At 40.4% G+C, this 23,113-nt stretch overlaps 1 protein-coding gene across 1 annotated transcript in view; it reads right to left on the bottom strand.

Moving 5' to 3' along the window:
• Positions 1-23,113, bottom strand: part of WDFY4 (WDFY family member 4) — a 150,319-nt gene that overhangs the window by 90,093 nt on the left and 37,113 nt on the right. The window contains exons 14-31 of the mRNA XM_072870865.1: positions 20,499-20,713; positions 18,313-18,425; positions 17,103-17,310; positions 16,752-16,828; positions 15,825-16,043; positions 14,603-14,787; positions 11,879-12,110; positions 9,670-9,821; positions 9,013-9,124; positions 8,709-8,899; positions 6,942-7,094; positions 6,429-6,502; positions 5,437-5,598; positions 3,675-3,766; positions 2,526-2,625; positions 1,505-1,710; positions 720-889; positions 42-167 (exon numbers count right to left, since the gene is read on the bottom strand). Of these exons, the coding sequence (XP_072726966.1) occupies positions 42-167; positions 720-889; positions 1,505-1,710; positions 2,526-2,625; positions 3,675-3,766; positions 5,437-5,598; positions 6,429-6,502; positions 6,942-7,094; positions 8,709-8,899; positions 9,013-9,124; positions 9,670-9,821; positions 11,879-12,110; positions 14,603-14,787; positions 15,825-16,043; positions 16,752-16,828; positions 17,103-17,310; positions 18,313-18,425; positions 20,499-20,713 (2,787 nt within the window). The remainder of the gene's footprint in view (positions 1-41; positions 168-719; positions 890-1,504; positions 1,711-2,525; positions 2,626-3,674; positions 3,767-5,436; positions 5,599-6,428; positions 6,503-6,941; positions 7,095-8,708; positions 8,900-9,012; positions 9,125-9,669; positions 9,822-11,878; positions 12,111-14,602; positions 14,788-15,824; positions 16,044-16,751; positions 16,829-17,102; positions 17,311-18,312; positions 18,426-20,498; positions 20,714-23,113) is intronic.

Below are 23,113 nucleotides of genomic sequence, written 5' to 3'. Positions count from 1 at the left end.
CTGCCATTTACATGGCACTGACCTTGCAACAAAATGCTTACCTTGTCCACAATGACTCTAACCATTTCCAGCAGTAAAGCAGCAGCCTCTGCACACAACCCAATTTTGAGGACATTCTCTGTAAGGTGGTGCTGCAAGATCCACTGCAACATAGACTCAAGATCTTTCTACAACAGGAGAAGATATAGTTCAAGAAGAGATGGGGATTATTTATGATACATCAAGAACAATGCCTGCTGTCTCTAGATCAGAAAAAAACCAAAACATTTTCACCTCCAGCAGCTCCTCCCTCTCCTATTAAATGTGTTTCCCCAGAATAGCACTAATGGATTGTCCTCTTCTGAAAGATATCTTTGGCACTGTCAGGGCAAAAATGTCTTATGGCTTCTCAGGACACTGGGGAAAAGTACCCAAATCCACTAATTCTGTGATTTTAATGAGTCTTGACAATGTAAGGACAGGGAAGCTAATCTGAATTACCTCTAAAGTGCAGTAGTTAAATAGCATTTAACGCCTGCATGAACAAGTTTGTAGCGAACACAAATTTCCTTAAATCAAAGTTAACTTACTTCATTTTTAAAGTATGAATGACTAATTTTAGCTATCACAAAAACCAAGTAGGGTTAACTTGCCTAAAAATCCTCTCACAGAAAAGGCCACAAAATGCCAAAGTAGTAAAGCAATAGCAGCTTCATGCTTGTCCACTAGTTTTTTCATACCTTGTCTGCTTCAGGTGGTTCAGACTGTGGAGTTGCCAGAAAGAGCCCTGCCACAAGCAAATAGATCTCAGGGATGTGGACATGCTCAGTCAGACATCTTTGCAACACAGAAAATCCAAAAATCAAGAAGGAGCCATTGTCAGGCACTGGAGGATTAGTTTTTAAATTATCTTCAAAGGAAAAGAAAAGGAAAACATTCTGAGGAAGTGTTTAAAAATGAATGCCATATCAGAGGAAGAATTACTGACCCAACTTTATCCTCATTTGTGTCCCAGGCCACTCAGTACTCTGCTAGGCTGCTATATCAATAGTTCACAAAACTTCCTCAGACTAACAGATAATTTTTTCTACTATCACTTTTGGTACAGGAGATTCTCCCTGAATTATTCTTCTTCCTTTCTCTTCTCTTTCTCAGAACCACAGGTCTAGTCATCAAAAAGCAAGCTGAACAAAGCTTAAAGAAACAGAAGGTTTCAGGGTACAAGCTGACACCTGAGCACCTCACAGGCTTATCAACTAGCCTGATTTTATGCAAGACAAAAAGGCCCGTCTCCCTGCAACTGCTAATCAGAAATGCCAACTATCATGCAAGGGAGAAGCAATGCTTTCCACTCTTCAGCACAGAAAAGCTGAAGTACTAGGACAAGCTTGCCCTAGAAAGTAATATCAATATCAATTCTTGGTCTACTGAGATCAGTGGGAATTCTCCTATCACCTACTTCAGTGATCTCCTAACATTGAGCTGGATCAAGGGATTGTTTTGGGAGCATTAAACCAACACATACCCATTAGAATATTCAACCCCACAGAGCTGTTTTCCAGCCAGCGCCCAGCCACTATCCCCTCCTTGAATTTGTTCAGCAGCAAGCGATTGTGGAGGAAGCACAGAAGTAGCTTGATTCCTAGCACAACCGTGCTAGAGTGCAGGTAGCTCTGTGTGAACAGCAGAAACCAGTCTGGCCCCAGCGCCAAAAATGTCTCTTCTTGTTCCCTAGGACAAACAGGGAAATGAAAGCATATGGAAGGAGACATGGTGAAAGACAGAAAGGAGATTTTATTTAAAATTATCTCTAAGTGATTTAGAAGCTCAAGTTTCTCTAGAAAAAATCTGATTAAAGGTTTACCACAACACAGGATTACAAAGATTTAACAACAGACTCATCCACACAGTTCAAGCCACTTAATTCCCACTAAATCCAACGTTATATTACTGTCAGACAAAAAAGCTTGTTAACATGAAGCTCCTTCTGAGAGTGTGTATCAATAACTGAGGTAAACTACATCACAGACTAGATCTCTCAACCTGTGAAATTCAAAATTCCAGTTTAAATTTTGAAGTCCAAGATATGTTAACTAATGAAAATGCACAGTTACAGCACACAGCACTATGAACTCTGCCTTTCAGTTATACAAGGTAGAACTATAGTAACTGCATGTTCATGGTTACGACAGAGGGGTGCAAGTAATCCCACATTAGATTGAATTGATTTTCAAAGACAGCTGGGATTTCTTCAACCCTTGCAATGCAGAAGAAACAACAATATCAGAGTTCCTCCTTTGAGACATTTTCTGAAAACATTAAACTTTTTTCAAAATGGAGATGAGATGTGTGATCTGATCACACATCTCTGTGAATGCCAGATAAATCACTGACAAAAAATAACTTTGAATCCAGCCTGCTCTTACTTACTATTTTGTTGAAACTCAAATATTATCAGTGTGTTTAGTTCTGGTCAAACACTAGTAAAGAGGAAATGTAGAAGACAGAGACACTTACCCACACCTTCTTAAATTGTTTCTACTTACTCAGAGGACAGATTAAGTTTGTCTGAGAGCATTACATCCAGCAGCATCTTCAGCAACTGGTTTCGAAGCCAGATTGTCTTTCCAGATGTTTGGCTTAAGGCTACAAATATCAGAAAGTAATAAAGAGTAATGAAGAGACAAAACACATGTTCCATTGCTTTGATGAACAACCTTGTTTGCACCAGATTAGCCCAGTGGAAGTACTTATATCAGTCTTTTGTAGAGTAAAAAGATGCAGACATCAGATTTTAGACATAAGAATTCCTGCTAACATCAGAAATGACCAGTGCTTACATTGTCAAAGTCCTCTCTTTAGAGTTACTTAAAACTCATCCAGACTACATGTTGAATAATAATCCACAGGAAGCAATCTCAGGTTAACTAGAGAGGAAAATGTAAACAGGCAATCTGACTTGCATTGCCTAGCTGTGATGTCTCTATATATAAACTACAGTTATCAGTGTCTCCTTAATATAATACAATACGTTGTTTAGAGGTGCAGTAACCAATGTAGTCTCAACTGAAAGATCACAATGAAAGAACCAGCTGACTGGAAGTTCCCACACACCAAGTTTACATAAATACATAGATACTTCAAAAGGTGCAGGGCTCCACATTATTATTTGCTACAACTATAAGTGTAGCAAAGTGTTCAGAGAAAATCCAGGATGCCAAGTGAAATTTTATTCCTCATAACAGCCCAGTACATTAGTTTTGGGGCAATTTCAATTTAATGGCCTTCATCTCTGTATATCTGTGAAATCCAACATTGTGTAGGCTCTGGACAATGCAGCCAAAGTACTGCTGGCTTATTAGCAGAGAGAGGACAAAAGGGGAACTCCCTTAGCAGGAGGAGGACCTTGCTGTAGGTCAGGCCTTCCTGGATATATATACAGTAATGTCATTTCACTATTCTTCACGTCAATTCTTCACATCACAGCTTCACTTCAAGCAATATAAGTTTTCCCCACAATTTCAGGTCACCTCAATGCAGCCTGTCCCTATCCAGATGAAGTCATTTGTATTGTGTCTTTTCCTGCCACTGGAGGCAACAGGACTATATTGCATTTAGGGTTCATCATGCCCTGGGGAAGAAGGGAAGTACTTTAGCTATCTATCAGAATACATACACCAAAGGTAGCTCCTCACCTTCATTGGGCATCTCAGTCACACTGTCCAGGCAAATCTGATTTTCATCCACAGAAGAAGGTTTCAAAGTGTAAACAAGGAACAATCCAATCCTTGTAGAGAAAGACAGAACCAGTTTTGGTCAGCAGACACACAGACATTCATTACATGCAAATCTCAGTACTCATTAACGATGACTAGCGACAACCTTTGGAAATACTAATGGCTGCAGAAATAGCGTTGAAATAGGAATGCAAAAGTTCATAAACTAGGAAGCAAATAAAAAGGACACCTATCTACAAATGCAAGTCATATCTATTCTACTATGGAAACTTTTTTCTCATTATCTCTTGATTTTAAAGGTCTTTCACCATGAGGAAAGCAATATTGAGTTAAGCACTCTGTTCATACAAAAGATTCTGAACTCCCTGTGGCATTCAGATATCACTGTTATCACCACATGGTTTCCAAGCACATAGAGAGAGCAGAGAAACCTCAGCAGCTACTCAGGGAGGAGGACTGGCCATCTCTTTTCACCTGTAGTTTGCTTTAACCCATTACCTGATTCTAAGGATAGATAGATTAATGTGACATACACACTTAGTGAAAGTGCATAACCTCCTCCTGCCCACAGGAAGGGCATTTCTTAAGGGACAGAACACCACTTGTTCTGTAGGAACGGTCCACGCAGCAATTTCCTTTAGATGTGTCAAAAGTCTGGGACCAGCAGAAACCCCAGCACCTTTCAGTCCTGCTGAAAGCCTGCTATAGTCTCTGCTCTCCTGGAGCTGGAAGGATAGGGACTGTCTTTATCCACTCGCTCAGCACTCATGGGCCCAACAACCAAATTACCATGGAATAACATATCATGATATTTTAAGAAAAATGCTCATTCACACTCCTTACCACATGGCAAATTTGATATACTAAAGCCACTACTCACACCTGTATGAAAAAAGAATAGGCTAACTTATACAAGCCCAGGGCAGGAACATACATACAGGTAATTCCACAGAACAGACAGCAAGCAGTAAGTTCACATATTAGCTTACTCCACAGTAACTACTTGAGGTGCTCATACTCTTCAACAGATCTAAAGGCTGGCTGCAGAGACCACAGATTCAACATGTTTCTACGTTTTATTTGGACAAATAGCTTTAAAAACAGAGCTGTCATCTGTGCAGTGCATTTCCCTGGAGTTAGGTGGCTGTAGACAGCACTGTGTGGACCTTCCTCAGTTCATAGGCTACAGGCTGATGCAACTAGGCTGGGAATACAAAATGGAGCAGTGTTTACATTCTGTGGAAAGCAAACAATGATTTAAATTCTTTGCTTCATGAAATCCTGACTAGCATATGTTAACTGATTGAAATTCAAGAACAAAAAGGATAGCTGCTGGGATATAAGCCAAGCCAACAGGATTAGGTACGTAGTTGACTGGGGCCAAGTTGCAATACTATAGCAATTGCAATACTTTAGGGGCAAGCTTTAATGAAACCAAATATTAAGTACAGACTTTGAGTAGTCCCAGTCATACCACCAGAACTGTTTGTTCTGTAAAGGTCATCACCCAACCCATCCTCACATAAATATAAGGTTGAACTGAACTCTGTTTTGAAAGCATGAAAGAGTTTTTCATCAGTGGGGATCCTGCAGTTGTCACAGATCTGGGGGCTCCTACCAAAGATGAGGTGAGGGAAGTTCTACTATAGAGCTCTCTCCAACACTGGCAGGAATATAGCTCATCTGCAAACTGAGAAAAAGCTATAGACTTGAAGGTTACCTGAGAACATCCCTTGTGTTAAAGCATCCTTGCAACAGATGGGAGAGAATAGTGCAGGTCACAGTGATCCTGGTGTTACTGATTTCAGGATCATTGAAGAGGAAAATGAGCTTGGGCACCATTTGCACCTGGTAGGCAACTGCAGCATTCTGACATCCATCTCTGTAAAAAAGCACAGGGACTATTAAAAGCTTTTACTGGAAAGAACCAAATTTGCTGGGTTTCAGCTAAAAGGATTCTCAGGTTGCACTGACACTTTGCACCTTTGGCTTCTAATGTTGCCTTGGCAACATTTCAAACACTGTCAGACAAATTGAGTATGTCAGCAATGGAGATCTGAAGACTTCTTTGTGTGTTCTCTACCCTTCCCATCTGCCCTCTCCCCCAGAAACTGCTGCATTTCAACGAGTTCAAAGAAAAGAACATTATTGAATTTTCGAGCAGCAAGTTGGTGGTAATAAATGCTATTCTTGTAAAACTCAGCAAGGGACAACAGACAGCTCTGCATAGACCTTTCTGTTACCAAAAAGAAGGAATCTAGCACCCTGCTCTACTTAGCCCCTCTGTGATACTATGTCTCTTCAGATACATTTAACTAGTACAGCTGATGAAGAAAGTATACCTTTATAAAAAAGTCTTCCTGGGTTGTGTTTGGGTTTTAAACACAACTTCACTTTTTTTTTAAAATTATTTCATATTAAATTCTATCATTCAGATTTCTCCTCCCCAGCACACATTTAAACTTTCATTGTACAGCAGTGGTTCCATGTGAACCAGGTCACCAGCCAGCTTTTCCCAGTCTGGCCCCACAGTCATGTCAGGGGCTGATAAATCACTAACTCCAGCCTTGAAAGTGCAATATAGGAATGATTCACTCCCAGAGTCCACTGATTCCAACTAGGATTGGACCCTTCATATCCACCTCACAGTTCCAGTTTCAGGTTACAGATGAGCTTGTCCCACATTTCTGATTCAAACACTAGCTTGTGTACCTGGAGGACTGCAAGATCTCCACAAGATGTGAAAAAAGAGCAAGGTCAAGATTTTCTGGTGCTTTCATCCAAAGCTGAAAGACAAAGGAAAGCAGAGTTTTTACTGCTCTGCTGAGCTGAGGGGACAGTAACCTGTGGCAGAGAAACAGTTATAAGTAGTTCAGGGAGGATAGCATCATAAAATGTCACTTGTTTCTGCAATGACAACATGCAGGCACTGGGAAATCCCTGCCGGTGTGAGGAGTCGCTGCTCCTGAGCAAGCCTTGAGGAGCAGGCCCTCAGGATTTGCAGGAACACTCCAGAAACTGCACCGGGGCACAGTGGGGAGCCATGGTGACAGGGGACCTGCCATTCCAGGACCACCTCCCCACGTGAGTCACAGTGTGGAAAATCACCATACACCACCCCATCCCAAATATTGCATCCAGGAGGTGCCATGAACAAACCAAATCTCATACTATAAAGCCATCTTTAATACAGCCAAACTCACAAAGTAACATCAACAGTTTTACCTCAAAGTTGCAGAGAACATACTGGAATGCACTGTAATTCTTGATGACTGAAGACTCAAAGCCAAGCTCAGCTGTGCCCACTAGGGAGAACATTAACTGTAAAATCCTGTTGTTTAACAGCTGTGTCTTCCTCTTCAACAGATAGGTCAGCAACTGAAAAAAGTTTTAATAAGTATCTGCTGTGTATAACTCTTTATTTATAAACTAACTTATAACAGTATTTTTTAATTCACAAAAAATGTACAGTTTACTTGGCATGCATACATACATCTTACGTAAGCATAATGAAGAAAGTGAAGATTTCAGTCTAGGCATAAAATTTTGTGCAGTGACTGAAAGGGTAAGTTTTTGAAGGAGTTTGACAGCTCTGTGGCATTGAACAGGAGCAAAATGTATGCCATATTATGTTGAATGGAATTTACAAAAAGCAACATACAAGTATAATTGTAAATAACCACAGTAGGTTTTTTACACTGTTCTTCATGGATGTATTCTTAGTTGCTTGCAAATGGTGTTAGTTTAAAAAAAATATTAATGTTGACCTCTTCAAATGAAAGACATTTGTGTGAAACATTGTCAGTTTCTCAACTGAATCTATCTTTGATTATACAATACATTCCTGATACAGTGAGAAAAATGTTCAGAAAGCCACTACATTTTGAACATGTTGGGAGGAATAGACATTCATTTGAAAATACATATCAAGACACATTTTTATTAGTTGACTTTAAAAAAAAAAAGGTTCAGACATCCAAACAAAGAGCAAAACCACTCCATTGGAACATGATGATCAGTCACGTGGAAATAACACTATTTAGCACAAAGTCAAAAGGAACAGCTCATATACAATCTAAAGGCTGGCATTCACCTACAAGAAAGGATTGGGCAAGCAATATCTAAGTATGATAAATATATTCATATGAATTGGGATCAATTTATGAACAATTCACAAATTGGGAAAATGGAAAGTCTATAATAAATCATTCATGAAGCCCTAATGTTAAGAGTCTTGTTTGGAAACATCTCTGTTAAAGAATCTTCTCTGTTCCATAAGACTCTGCTTAGCCTGCGCAGCATACAGTAAATGATACTGAACTGAAACTTCACACTTGAGCCTTAACTCGTCCAATATTACTTATATAGTGCTTAAAATTTGCCCTGGTTCTTCCAAAGCCCTGAGACAACCAAACTCTTCAGCCTGCGCAGCTTTCAGGTTTGAAAGATGTATTTAGGACAGATCTAATCAATATAGTTTGAAATCCAGGCAGCACTTATTTATATCAGCACAATTTCTAATACACAGTGAAGACTGAGCCATAGGAATTTATTATCAGCCCTACACTGGGCTGTCTGTAAAGAGGAATCTTAGGCTGGATAAGCTATGGGGAGGAAGCAGACCTACCTGAGAAGTGGTCTCTTATGGAAGGGATCAAGTGTGTTGGGAAAAGGTGTAGGGTGGGTCACTCAAATCTGCTGCATTGACTTTACTAACTATAGTCTTAATAAGGGCAGCGTGACACCTTCCAATATTAGATCACATCTGACCAAGAGGCATCTGTCCTCAGCTTCCCATCAGCAGATATACTTTTACAGAGGTTCCCAGAGATTGTAAGCACAGGGCACTATCCTATATCCCCCTCTCAAAGATCTCATAACTTACAGAGTTCCAATCATAAGGGCTGATAGCCAGGATATGCTTGGTTCATTGCCATTTATAGGTTTGGGGATAAGACTATACCCAGAATGAATGAACAAAAGAGTATCTACCTGGTATCCACCCATGTGCCTCATCAATTTTTCACTCATTGGGCTACTGTTCAGGATGGAGTTCAGGACTTTGACAGCTGCATACATGGTGTGGTCATCACGGGCCATAGCAATGAGACCCAGCGGAATAGCAGGTCCTCCAATGAAGTTCAGGCTAGTAGCTGCTGGACAGGACTGGAACACTCTTACCCCTAGGAAATTGCAGTGTTACTCAACCAGGAAGTTACATGGACTAAATCTGTTATTGGACAGAGAAAGGCCCAGCTCTTAAAAAATATGAAACAATAAGGCATAGTGCATTTACCATATTGGCCCACAGCAACTGACCCAATAGTCCGCAAGGAACCTGAGAGGTGTCCAGCAATATTCTTAGCCAGGAATATTGGAGTTGAACTGTCCCGAGAGTTAATCCCAATCTAAAACAGATAAGAGAGACATCCTAAGGAAAACTGTGGTAGTATTGGGGATACAAAAAGTAACAAGCAGACACTCTAATCCTTTAAATTATTTTATTACTTTTAGACTAGGAAAACCTTTTTTTTTTCCTTCAAAGTTGATTGTTAGGACAAACATTCACCTACCTAAAATATCACACAACCGCATTACTTGGACATGTCAGTAGGCCTGGCATTGGCAAGAATGCCAGAATAGCATGTCATTGTGAAGGTATTAAGAAATCACAGACTGAAACTAATTATCATTAGACCTGAAAACTATGGCTTCTGTTGCTGTTTCAAGAAAGGCTTTTAACATTGTGTTCACGCTGTCCAATCTATTCCCCTCCACAGATGAAAACAAAACCATTAGTAGAATGGAGTTAAGGAATGGGAAGAGAAGCTGGGGAAAAAAAAAAAAAAATCACTGAAGGTATGCAATTAAGACAAAGTCACAAACTTTGCTGTAGGAAACCAATCAGAAACAAGAGAAAATGTGTTTATGACAAATGAAGGAAATTTGTGACCTCTTTGGCAATCAGCCGGCCATCCACTTCATTGTAGGAGCTCTTTATATCTTGAACCGTAGTGAGAGATGAGCACATAGCATTGATTCCAAAAGAAATCTTCTCTTCTGCCACCAGAGGTGTAGGATTATGATCACTGTACTGGTCCTCACCTTAAACAAGACAGACTATAAATCTCTGAAGGAACTTTGCGTGCTCAACATGAGACAGGAGAGAGGCAGATGAAAAATAACTGGAGGAAACCAAAGTTTAGATAGGAATTTGATTTTGACTTAACTATAATCAGAAAAAAGCCCTCACCCTTTGCAACACAGTCCATGGCAGCTTGCCAGCATAAGCACCAGCAGGAGATGTGCTCGGCTTGTCTCTTCTGGTTATTACTTTGTGTAGAACCTACATCCTTTCCCAGTATCTCATGAAGCTCAGAAAAGTCCAGAATAAACCTTTCTCTGTCCACACAATATAAACAAACTTTCTAGGCAGAAAAAACATTTCCAAGGCCTTCCATGTTACTGGGAGCTTTCTCAGGGGTACTAGGAGCAAAGACTCATGTGGAAGAAAAAGGACAGAGGCAAAAGTTCAGAGCTGCCAATTCACAACATATGAGAAGCTTGTAAAAACTACCAGGTTCAGCACTTTAATGATTGTATGAAATTCTCACATGCTTTCCTTTAAAGAATTTTCTATTCCTGCTCACACTTGGAAAAACTGTGTGTACCTTTTTTTAAAAAAAAAATCTTGTATTTTTGACAGTTTTATAGACTGGGAAAACAGTTGATTTATGAAACTGTTTACTAATGCTGGTGACACAGTCCTTATATGCAAAAAGAATTAGCACATACTCCACGTGAAGATTAAGTAGAAGTAAATGCCCAAAGACTGTGTCACCTATTTCCCTTCCAGTAGGACACGGAATTATGGCTAAGCTTCTGCACAGGTGCTGCTGATTAGTGAGAAGCAATCAGATACTGGTGAGATGGGACACAACACTGCTGAAACAATTCATATTGTTGTTCACAACAAGGTCATAAATCCTTTTTAAGGAATAAACCATAATATTTTGGGGTTTTGTGCTGAAACTTTTTTTAAGTCAAAAATTCCATTAGAAAAATTTCTTTGGGTGTTTTGATGGAATAGGGAGATGTTAGCTACCACCTCCCCTCCCTGCCCCCACCCCACAAAAAAAAAAAAGGAAAGAGAGGCAGGGGGTGGGGAGAGAGACAGAGAGATCATTTCACAATTATGAGATCACGTCTTGTATAGTGCCCCATGATTTGCCTGTATCAGGGCATTGCTGGAGTTGGATGGCTGCAATCCATGATTAATACTAAAGTCCAGCTGGGGAGACCAGTGAGCAGAGAACAAGCACCCCAGACTTCATAAAGACTCAGCACTTCAAAAATCAAATCCTTCTGACTTCTTTCATAATATTTTTATTTTAGGGCTGTATTTTAATATAATTTCAACAACCCCTTGCCATGCTTGACTTGGAGATTTTTTTTTTTTCCAAGTCAAGATAGACAGCATTCTGAAGGAGTACTCTCAGCCAGTCTTTTCACTTTGCTTTAGGCTGGAGCATCACCAGGTGGGATTATTCTGCTTTTTTCAAATGGGAGATGACCATGCCATTTCATCCTGAGCTTTAGTACAGAGGTGAATGCACTACTTGTTGAACAAACTGTAATCAATAACTGAAATGTTTTGTCTGCCTGTTTAATAATTGAAGATAACAGTACACTTTAGTTAAAAAGCCTCTTCATTAAATGGAACGTAACTTATTCCCCTACCCCTCTCTCCCCTGTGCTCTCTCCTACTCTGCAGGCATTTGCAATTAAAAATGATGCTTCTTTTTCTGCTGTGTTTTTATGTAGCACCATAAATGCAGAATGTCTCAGTTACAAAGCTGCTGCTTTAATGGTTGTCCCAACAGAAACTGCAGTCTTACATCTCCTCAAGGACACGTTATCCCTCTTTACTGTCCAGCTCTCTCTGCTGCTTGATTCCTGCCCTTCTTTTTCTGCCCAATTTACAGTATGTTACAAGATCCTCATGGTATCTTACTACAGTCTTGTACAACACTCAGTAACGCAGAGTTCCAGGCTTTTAGAGTGAGCTCTAGGCACAGTTGGAATACTAATAGCAGATTATAAGCATAGAAGAGCATTGCCCTGACAAAGAAATAGTGATGGATATGAGAATTATCACATACCTTGAAGCTGTACTGCTTGGAAATTGCTACAGTATTGTGGGCCAAGCTTATTAATCACCTCCATGGCTTCCACAGAGATGGCTTCTTCAAACAAGTATGTAGGGCCAAGGCGCCAGGTCAAGGAGGACTTCTGTTTCCAAATTCGAGGAGTAGCTATGTACCCATAGACATCAATAAAGGAAGAGGGTTCCATGGAAATACAGCTACCAGGTAAGGGCTGGAGATACTGCATCTGCAACAGAGGAAGAATTCACTGAAGGGACTCAATACACTCAGGGTGCCTTAAGGTCTTGTCCCTGGAAGGTACTGCCTGCCACCTCGTTCCTCAATGAAGTCTCAATCAGCTATGCAACACAATTATCAACTACTGTTTAGAAACTGGACTTTCAGAAGTATCACAAACATAAGCATTTTGCAAAGTTCAAGCCTACTTTTTGTTAAAAAACCACAGTCAAAATAATTTCAAGTGTTGGCAAAATGTTGGCAAGAAAAACTCTACCTTGACCCCAGACTTATTTTTCCTGTTCTTAACTTCATAACTCAGACTGTGAGTTTCAACACAGAAAGCCAAGTTACAGATCGTACCTTGTACGAGGCACCTAGAGAATAAACAGGTTCTGAAGAGTGTAGAGTGTCCAAGTGCATCAGTTAGCTTCAGTGAAAGCAACATAGTTTAGGAAATTGGACCATTTATTTTTGGTATCAAAATAAGAATTCAGCCTCCTAAACTGAGTCTATTATTTTATTTAAATGTGGACAGCTCTAGTAGGAAGTAGTTGGAAGTTTTTTGGTAGAGAGAAACTATACTGTACTTCAGGGCTTAGCCTTGCCTTTAACAATTTGCTGTTAGGATGAGACTCCTAGCATTTACTGATCTCTGACTACTGAGATGTAGGAGACAGGGCTGGTCAATATTAGGAGGCAAGACTTGATAACGTGAGTGAACATATATTAGGCTTAATACAACACAGTAACCCCCCCTCACCACCACCCACCCCCCCCACCTCCACCACCCCAAAATAACTTTTGGTATTGTTAACAACCTTTGTGCAATTCTAATTTCTTATGCAACCTTTTCTTCACTGTACACATCAAGATGAAGGCTTGCATCATGTCAGAGACCCCAGCACTGGGACCATCTTTTATTTACTAAAGGCTTGTTTTATTTATTATGAGCTGTTTCACTGTATGGTAAACACATTTGCTGTGAATTCTTTAATCAATTGCAATGCTTAGGCCTAGTTTTATTGATGACTTTCAGTCTCATTTGAAGGAAGGCAAATTAAATTAAATTTTCATTCTTGAAATGGATATAGGTCCCAAAAGGCATGTAGAAGACAGATCATTTTTCTCAAGTATGGGAAAGAGAATATTTGGAATTAAACAGGTTGCTTTTACAAGAGAAGCATAAAACACACAAGTGAGCTTTGCATGTGCTGAGATTGATTGGAAATACGGGAACAAGAAGAAAGAGACCAAGGTTACAAGTTTCAATTAATAAAAGGAGTCTATTCAAAAACAAAAAAAACCCCCACACCAACCAGAGCTGCAATAGAAATAGGCTGCATTTTCAACATTGCCAGCCCAGAGCATTCAAAATCCAAAAATCAAATCTCAGAAATAACTTGAGATTAGCTTAAAAACCAGGAGCATGATGATAATGATAATATAAACCAGGGGCTCTTCTCATTTATCCTGTAGATTATGAACCCTTCAGGTGCATTTGGATTGCTTTCTTGTGATCTCTCATGCAACCTGAAACTGACTCCTATGCAACAAGGTCACAAAAAATGGCACATTAGGGGAAATACTGGCTACACCAACATTTGCAATGAACTAATGAGTTGATATCATTGAAGTTTACAAATTTATCCTAAATAAAAAATTTCTTTCATTTTTATTAACTCAAGAAAGAAGTATTATTTTAATTTAAGAGCTCTCTCACACACTGAACAACTAACCCAGAGAAACATGTATCTGTTCCTGAATGCTTAGAGTGCCAGTGGGAAAAAGGCCACTGGATCATCAGATGATTGTTCAATGGATGTAACAGGAAGAGAACAGCTTGAAACAAGCCCATGTAAGATGCCTGAAGAAATTCCATCCATCTTGGGATTCTTGCAAAGAGCTAGCCAGTCACAGAAGTTATTTCTCTGCGACCTTTCCCCTTTTCCAGGCCTTTATTCAAAAATAGACGTTCCCTACATAACTCATGACCTTTGCAGGTTTTAGCGTAAATCCAAAGCACCTTCAGTTTAGGGTTCTCTGGTCACACCCTAATGTGTTGTACTTTTTATAGCTGACAACTTGGGTGTAAACTGAGAGATCCTCAAAATCACTAGTCAGTTCAGAAAATTTTGCCCTAAGGGTACAACTGAATTTCATCAACATAACCCTGAGCTACCTGCAAACTAGGTAACCCCAACTCTCAGGTGAGTGTAACCACTCAAAACTGCCCTGGTTATCTGCATGCTGAGGGGGGAGGGGGGAACTAGTTCAAAGCATCAGTATAAGCTGATAACATATTTCTGAAAAGCAGCACAAATACACCCTGGTTTGTATGGATTTCTGACTCCTCTCACGCACAGTGCAGAGTGGCACATGTTATGTATGCAAGTCACCATGCTTTGAGTCTCTCAGGTTAATACTGAAAAGTCGTGGTATGTGCATGGGGAGCAATGAAAGGCAAATGTCAGGCACAAGATCTATGCAGAGAGCCTTTACCTTTGCGGAGCCAAGCATCTGACCATTTATATAAGCAGACACAATGCAGTTCTTCTTTGTTTCCTTAGCAACTGTCACTGTGAGATGATGCCACTGGCTAGTGACCAGCAGCTTGCCACAGCCAAACTGGACTTGCCCTGGAAATGGGGAGGGATTTGGGACCTCACCCTCAGGTTCCATGATATCTGTAACAGCAAAAACAGAGGGCAGTCAACAGAAAGTATCTCTCACTTTCCCCTGCCTCTGGAACACAGCTATCAAATGTGACACAAAGAACGTGACTCTCTGTGGGTATAGAGTGATTTGGTGCTATTCTGTTCAATGCTTTAAAAGATTCCCGGATGGTCTGTTACCGGGACCTGAGACTTGCACAACTCTCAAGATCCCTCCAGCATACAATGTGCCATACTCCCAAATAACACCTACTAGCTTCCTCAATGCTGCAAAACTAGACTGAACTAGGACAAAGCCAACATATTCTCTAAGACAACCCCTCAGGATATTCACTGAGTTAGCTGACACAGAAAAAAATCCTAGCGAATTCATGAGATAAAACTCTGTACATTAATTTGTAGTTTCTATGAAAAGAGGCAAGCTGGGATTTTTAACATCATCTAAGGGAATCAGAGCACTCTCACAATGTCAGCTGTGCATGAGAAAATCCCAGCTACTGTTCTCACTCCATTCCCAACCTCCTCTGCAATGTTCAATCACATTCATATTCGAAGTACCTACTGTACTCAATAAGGAGAAAGGGATAAATGTCAACAAGGAAAAAAGATTGATAGGCTGGCATGATAGAAAACATTCTAAAAGTGAGGAGAGGAAATAAGCTGTTTCATTAGGAAGCTAGATCACTCCCAAACTCCTCAGTCCTACTTTCCAAACCTGCCTAGTGCCATACAGAACAGGCAGGGACCAGCTGGTTCAAGTCCAGTCCCCACAAGGGTACATAACCATATCACTGACATTCAAAAGTTTTCCTTAGAATATCTGTAAGTTTTATCATATATTGCAGGCCACAAAATAATTCTCAATGCCTACAGCAAACTTAAAACTGAAATATGACCAAGAATTACAATCACAACAGGCTGCGAGAAGAAAACCAAAGAGATAAAAAGTCTCATTAATGTCCTGGGTACTTATAAGAGGAAATTTGTTAATGAAAAATTCCAGATAATCAGAGGACACAGCACTGCAGCATGACTGAGAAAAGCCTTACCAAGCGGCTGGAATTCCACTTCTTCTGTGGAAATGACCAAAGAACAGTCCTGCGGGAAGAAGCTTACTGAAAAGCAAACAAATTCTTGCTCTGTTCTTGACATATGCCTCACGACTGTGAGGAAACGGAGTGGGTGACTGTTGTGCATCAAACCAAACTTGCTAACCAGAAACCAGCAGGAGAGAGTCAGGCCACTTGAAGGAGGGAACATTCTGGTGCCTGCAGACAGGAAACAAAAAGGCAGTAAAGAAGTTGGTTTCCCTGTGTAGACATTAGCAAACTGCTTTCTGTTCCATTTGTAGCCCAAACCATGTAACAACCAAGATCAAAATATGAGGGTTAATTTCTGTTTTGTTCTATTAGATTTAACTGCCTATCTTCAATATCATAGAGGCTGAACATGTGAGTGTGTGCACATGTATAAATGACCTAAAAATGAGAAATAATTACTACATCTCCATGCCACGGAGCTCATCAATTGGGAAGCACTGAGCCAGAAACAAGTTTTCTCAAAGTTCACAGAATTCAGGAAGCAAGGGGTACAGCCATTTCCCAGTTCACCCAATAGTGGATTTTGATCTATAGGAGAATCCCATCTCATGTTAATTGACAGTTTCTATCCCTTCCGTGGGAGATTACCCTAAAAATCTGGTGGCTCTTACTTGTTAAGACTGTATTCTTAGCAGCCTGCTTTAAATTTGTATTGCTAATGTTAATGCTAATGCATCACACTATTAAGCTGCATCTGATACTGCATTTTGGTGAGCAGCCTGAGTTATACAACTCAGAGCTGGACTGGGACACATAGACGGAAGTGTATTGAAACACACAGCTTATTTCCTGCCATTTCTTACAAATGTTGAATGCTTTCAGTGGGGCTGAAAAGTCAGTGCTTTCAGGAAGCAGTAGGTGAGTCAAAGTGCTTACCCATGCCAATTCCTCCCGAGATAGATTGCTCTGCATTTGGTCCCATGACAGTGGCCAAGGTAGGGAGGTATAAACACCTACAAAAGCAAGCAAGCACCCATTCATCAGAAAAGTAAAATAATCCCTGAAGGTCACCAGTGACTTAATACTGCAGAATCATGGTAGCAAGGCAGAGTCCAGGCTATCAGCAATAAGACAATAACAAAATAGGTTGGCAACATTGCTGCAAGGAAGGCAGCAACAGGGCACAAGGATTGACTAAGACTGAGAGAGAAGTGATTAGTTGCTATGTGCAGAATAAGGACTTGGAGACTACAGAGCAGCTAAAGAGAAAAGCAAAACCAGCAATACCCGTATCCTTCCATGGACATGTCAAACTCCACAAATGATGGAGCCAAAGCAGTGCTGTGGAGCTGGAAGTTTCGAGGTGACGTCATGGAGATGAGACTCATTGAAGTCTGGAGTGCCAATGCAGATCCCTTAGACACCCAAGGAGAGCTGCTGACAGGCACAACTGTCTGAGGTTCAGTTTTATTGTCCGCCATGTCCTCTTCTGAACCTACAAGATCAACATAGTGTTGCCAGACCATACATAGTGACACCAAACCAGTGTCTGCAATACTTTTTTCAATCACAGGCTTTGCCCATATTCAATTAATCACTGCTAAGAACAGCACTGCATGCTCTTCAACTAACACATCCTCAGTAGTCTGCAGAAATCCTCAGCAATACACAAAAATATTGCACTGAAGGAATTTCAAAATGGGAGGCTGGCAGGAGAGATGACCTTACTTAAGTGATAGCCATATTTTCTCCCCACACATCTTCAGGCAGTTCCAAACTTCATGTCTAGTGAAAAAGGTTCCTGACCCATTGGTTCCATTTTTCTTACGCACAGACCGTTCAATTCTGCCATAACAGAATGGTTACAACCAACATATGGGAGAGGATCTGAAGAATGACTGCAAAGAACATAAGACCCAAATTTGCACCATGCTATATCAGGCATCTCATAGACATGAGAACAGTTTAAGCACCAAATACTACTACTGTGGCCTTTCACCTGCAAAATATGTTAGAACAGAGAAAGTACTTGGATGGAAAATGGCCTGTATAAGCCAGGCAGCAGGCCTGGCAGGCTACTAAGACATCCTAGGGATTACAAAAAGCATTGCTCTTTATTCACATCTTTATTCTATTTCTAGCTATAAATCACAGGGAAAACATGCTGCAAACCCAGGAGATGCTCCCCTTGGTTTGTGGAATATGATTAGTGTTTTTATAGATCACTTCCATGTCTGATCCAGCAGTCTGAGTCTATGTCTGCATCTGGCTTCAGCACACGTATTATAATTTGATCTCTGCTGGTCATTAGATCAGCTCTCAGTGTTGGTCAAGTACCACCCAACCTGGGCAATATCCAGTCTAAAACATCCAGGCATATGCCACCTTCACTGTGACTGTCTTGAAGCAACCTACTCCAACAGCAGTTTCCTGTCATTACAGAGACATCTATAACCCAGCCACTGTATCAGCAACAGGCTGTTCATTGTGTTCTCACCTTCATTCCAAGCTGCGTTAGCTGAAGCACTCCCCTGACATGAAAGAGCCTTGGTCCTGTTTGTGCTGGGCCTGGAAGATAGTGGTGGAGAACCTCCCAACCAAAGAAATTGCCTAACATGAAAAAAAGAAGAAAGCAACAAAAAAGGGAAAACAATCAAGCCAGATGCTTTGGAGTCATAGCAACCATGCAAATACAGCTCAGCCCTCTGGAGACCAACTTTCTTTCTATGCCTGACCAACCTAGTAGCCTTCTATATGAAGTGACTACATCAGTGGACAAGGGAGGAGCTTCAGATGTCATCTGTCTGGACTTCTGTAAGGCCTTTGACATGGTCCTCCACAACACCCTTCACTCTGAATTGGAGAGATGTGGATTTGATGGGTGGACTGTTCGATGGATGAGGAATTGGTTGGATGGTTGCATCCAGACAGTAGCGGTCAATGGCTGGATGTCCAGATGGAGATCAGTGATAAGTGGTGTCCCTCAGGGGTCTGTATTGGGACAGGTACTATTTAATATCTTCATCAATGACAGACAGTGGGATTGAGTGCACCCTCAGCAAGTTTGCAGGCAACACCAAGCTGAGTGGTGCGGTTGACACGCCTGAGGGATGGGATGCCATCCAGAGGGACTTGGACAAGCTCGAGAAGTGGGCCTGTGTTAACATCATGAGGTTCAACAAGGCCAAGTGCAAGGTCCTGCACGTGGGTCGGGGCAATCCCCAGTATCAATACAGGATGGGGGGTGAAGGGATTGAGAACAGCCCTGTGAAGAAGGACTTGGATGTACTGGTGGATGATAAGCTGGACATGAGCTGGCAATGTGTGCTCGCAGTCCAGAAAGCCAACCGTATCCTGGGCTGCATCAAAAGAAGCATGGTCAGCAGGTCGAGGGAGGTGATTCTGCCCCTCTGCTCTGGTGAGACCCTACCTGCAGTACTGCATCCAGCTCTGGAGTCCTCAGCACAGGAAAGACAGAGGGATGATCAGAGGGATGGATCACCTCTCTTATGAGGAAAGGCTGAGAAAGTTGGGGTTGTTCAGCCTGGAGAAGAGACAGCTCTGGGGAGACCTTATTGCAGCCTTTCGGTACTTAAAGGGGGCTTATAAAAAAAGATGGGGACAAACTTTTTAGTAGGGCCTGTAACGATAGGACAAGGGGTAATGGTTTTAAACTAAAAGAGGGTCGATTTAGGCTAGATATAAGGAATAAATTTTTTACAATGAGTGTGGTGAAACACTGGAACAGGTTTCCTAGAGAGGTGGTAGATGCCCCATCCCTGGAAACATTCAAGGTCAGCCTGGATGGGGCTCTGAGCAACCTGGTCTAGTTGAAGATGTCCCTGCTCATTGCAGGGGAGTTGGACTAGATGACCTTTAAATGTCCCTTCCAACCCAAACTATTCTATGATTTCTTATTGGATACCAAATTTTAAAGACATCCCAAATAAAACAGAAGGAATGTTTTCCATTGTATCATCAGAAATATTTGTTTTGCTTCACAATTCCCCTTTCAAGGTTTTCCTATTGAAAAAAATCAAAGGTTTATTTTCTTCAGCAATACTTTTGAATACCGCTAATTTTTCAGAAAAAAATCTATAGGGTTTTTTTTGTTTGGTTGGGGTTTTTTTAAGAAATTCTGTTCCATTTTTGAGTAAAATAAATCAAATCTTCCACTACATATGCAACTTCATCTGCACTCTGATCTCTGTTGGCTACTGTCATGCCTAGCATTTGTTAGCATTAAAGAAGAAAGTACATCCTCAAAGCAGAAACAACAGACTGAGAAACAAGACTACACTTTTTATTTCTGCATCTGTCATTGACATGGATCCTAGCTAAGAGAAAGTAACTTTTACTCTTTAGGAAACAGCTTCTCCATATGAATACCAGGAGAGAATAACCCTAGTTTTGCAATTACTTAATTAGTTACCATTCATAGATGGCTTTACAACCCCTGCAGAGATGATGCAGCGGAACACTACAGACTCATACCATCTTCAGTAAGTCATTTAAGCATATACCCTGTGATCAATATGTAAGTAGTATTAACTGAGACTTGAAACAAAAGGCTAAGAGTCTTGCTGAATCAGAGCACTACATGAAATATCCAATTATTACACAAACTTTGCAAAAAATTTGCACCACTAAAGCAAATTGGTTCCATTAGATACAATCTGATACCTTAACACATCTGGCTCAATAGCCTGTGATGCAAGCTTCTCAAACACTCTAGTGAGGGGCAGATGCAGTGGATGGCTCTCATTGCGGAAGGCATCCTGACAGGAAGTTATGATGGTGCTCAGCAAGCCAGATCCACACATCACCTGGCGGCTCTTCTCTGACTTCACCAGGGACTGGATATGATCAACCACAGCACATTGGATTTCCTGTGAAAGCTGAAACAGACACAGAACTGAAGTCAGTGGGCTGGAACTGTACATGGTGACTGATTTTTTTTTTTTTTTTTTTTAATTTTCAATTGTCAGATCTCTGGGTGTAAAAATCTGTCCCAGAGAAGAAGCCTCTAAGGGCAGAGGCTCAAGTGCAACTGCATGGCTGTTCTATAGAGCTCTGCACTTGAACAGTGTGCATATATCCATCTGAGTAGCTGCTTGACCATCCACAGTTGAGCTTTCCTGCCACAACACTATGGTAGTTAATGAAGAGAACAATTGGCTCTCATTCAAAAGAAGGGACCACCACCAAGGGCAGGTTACTAGGCATAAGCTCTAAGACCAACACAGTAACTCAGAATATATTTAATATTAAGCACGTGGAGAGTCATATTGATATGATCTACTCTTCATTCTAAAAACACTGTTCTTAAACGAAACTGTATCTAGCAATATCATGAAACACTTAATTTTAAACACCTGTCTACATGTTTTGCTGAATTGAACCTTTACTTCATTATTGCTTCTTAATGGTCTTAAAGAAATATCTAAATTCTCATAAATTATCTTCAGAGCAATTTGTTCCCAATTAGAATGAGGCCTGCCCAACTGACCTAACTAGATTTCACACAAAACTAACTGTGCATCATATATTTAAACACAAATCTTACAAAGATTAAATGCTCCTCACCCCCAAGAGCTCTTTGGCTCATATGCTCTTCTAGGAAATATCTGTGCAAGCTTTTAAAGAAAAAGACAACAATCGTGGCAGATATGCAGATTAGGACATTGGGATTTGATTTTATAACATGAATGAGAAGCAACTTCACTGGACTCAGAATAAGCTAGCTTATTAAGTGTAAAGAGGAATTCAGCTCTTTTGCATCCAGACCAAACTCAAAACCTGTGCAGGACAAATTCAAAGCTAACAAGCAATTTGTTTTCAAAGTGTTCAGCAACCAAAAGCCACAATTGCAACACTTAGACAATAACACTAGCACATGCAATGCAACATACATATTGGTTTTGTAAATTCAACTGTTTTTTATATCTGAAGGATGAGTTCTTTGGACAACATTTTCTTCTCTCTGAATGACTGTTCATTCTCAGTGACACAAGTTTCACTGTGCATCTCATTATATAGAGAAATCATCCATCAGAGTAAACTACACTATTCTTCACAGAGAGGCACTTATTGCTACAGTGTATCAAAGCCTCACTTACAACTTTTTGGATCTTTTAATTACTATTTTACTCCATTTTAACTGGATGCAGGAAAGTATCTGGATGTATAAAACCACGTGAAAACAGAGAAGGACACAGGTTTTGACTAAGTGAAACTACTGGTTTACTCCAAAATAAATCCAATAAAAGCATAATGGCATATAAAAAATTGATTGTTTTCATTAGCTTAGCAGCTTTGTCAATACCAGTATTGCCCTGTTTTGAATAAAATGTGCCATTTTCATGGATCTTAGTTCCAGTAAAATGAGATTTTAGTGGAAATATTAATGGTGGCCAGGAAACAAGGTTGTGCGTTTCTGTATGCATGGATTGATTTTCCTAACACATATTACTTGCACCATGAATCAGGATATTGAAGGTGCAGTTAGAATGTAGTTGGTCTCACAGCTCTGCCTCAGATTAGAGTCTTAAGGGCAAAATGTCACCTAGCAATTTGCCCAATCTGTTTAAGTAGTTCCCAGATTCTTGCTCCTAAGAGCCCATAGTTTCAAAACTTGGTAGCTGAATTTAATTCACTCTTACTCATCTTCAGAATGATTATACTATGTTTAAGATGAGCAAGAACTTTGAACTTTTGGCAGTGTGGGTTCGTTTCAAAAGGATGTAATCTTCTTAGGTTTAAGAATGATACAGCAATAATTCTGTGTGCAATTGCAAAAAGCAAACGTACTTTTCAATGTCAGGAGCACCTCTCACTTGAAAAGCTAGCAGCCCTTCATAGAAAATTAGAATTAACTTCCTAACTTACTACAGAGATATAGTTTTACTAATGAAGAAATCAAGGCATCGAAAGTAGTGCTTTCAAAAAGTTCCAAGTGACCCAGGATTTTAAATTGTCATTTCAAAAGAAAAGGTAGATATCCATCAGCTTAAAACCCATTGTCTGTAGAGAGTTTGAGTCACTTCTGCAAATCATCTGTGCAACTTTTTTTTCCTTAAAATGTTATCAAAATCAAATAATTCATAAATCCATCACAGCTCAAATTCCTGAGGCATAGTTCTCAGCTGCAAGCACATTCCCATTCTATCACAATATTTTACTGATTAACTCGCATCCACTGACCTTAACAAGCAAAACTTACTTTGCTGACAGTATGTATAACTGGTTTTACAAAGTTACAGAATAACTTGCAAGCAGACAGGGAAAAAAGCACTATG

The sequence above is a fragment of the Ciconia boyciana genome, chromosome 8 (genome assembly GCF_034638445.1).
Source record: "Ciconia boyciana chromosome 8, ASM3463844v1, whole genome shotgun sequence".
NCBI classification, from domain to species: domain Eukaryota; kingdom Metazoa; phylum Chordata; class Aves; order Ciconiiformes; family Ciconiidae; genus Ciconia; species Ciconia boyciana.
Note: the sequence above shows the minus strand (reverse complement) of the source record. Positions and strands in the feature narration are given on the sequence as shown.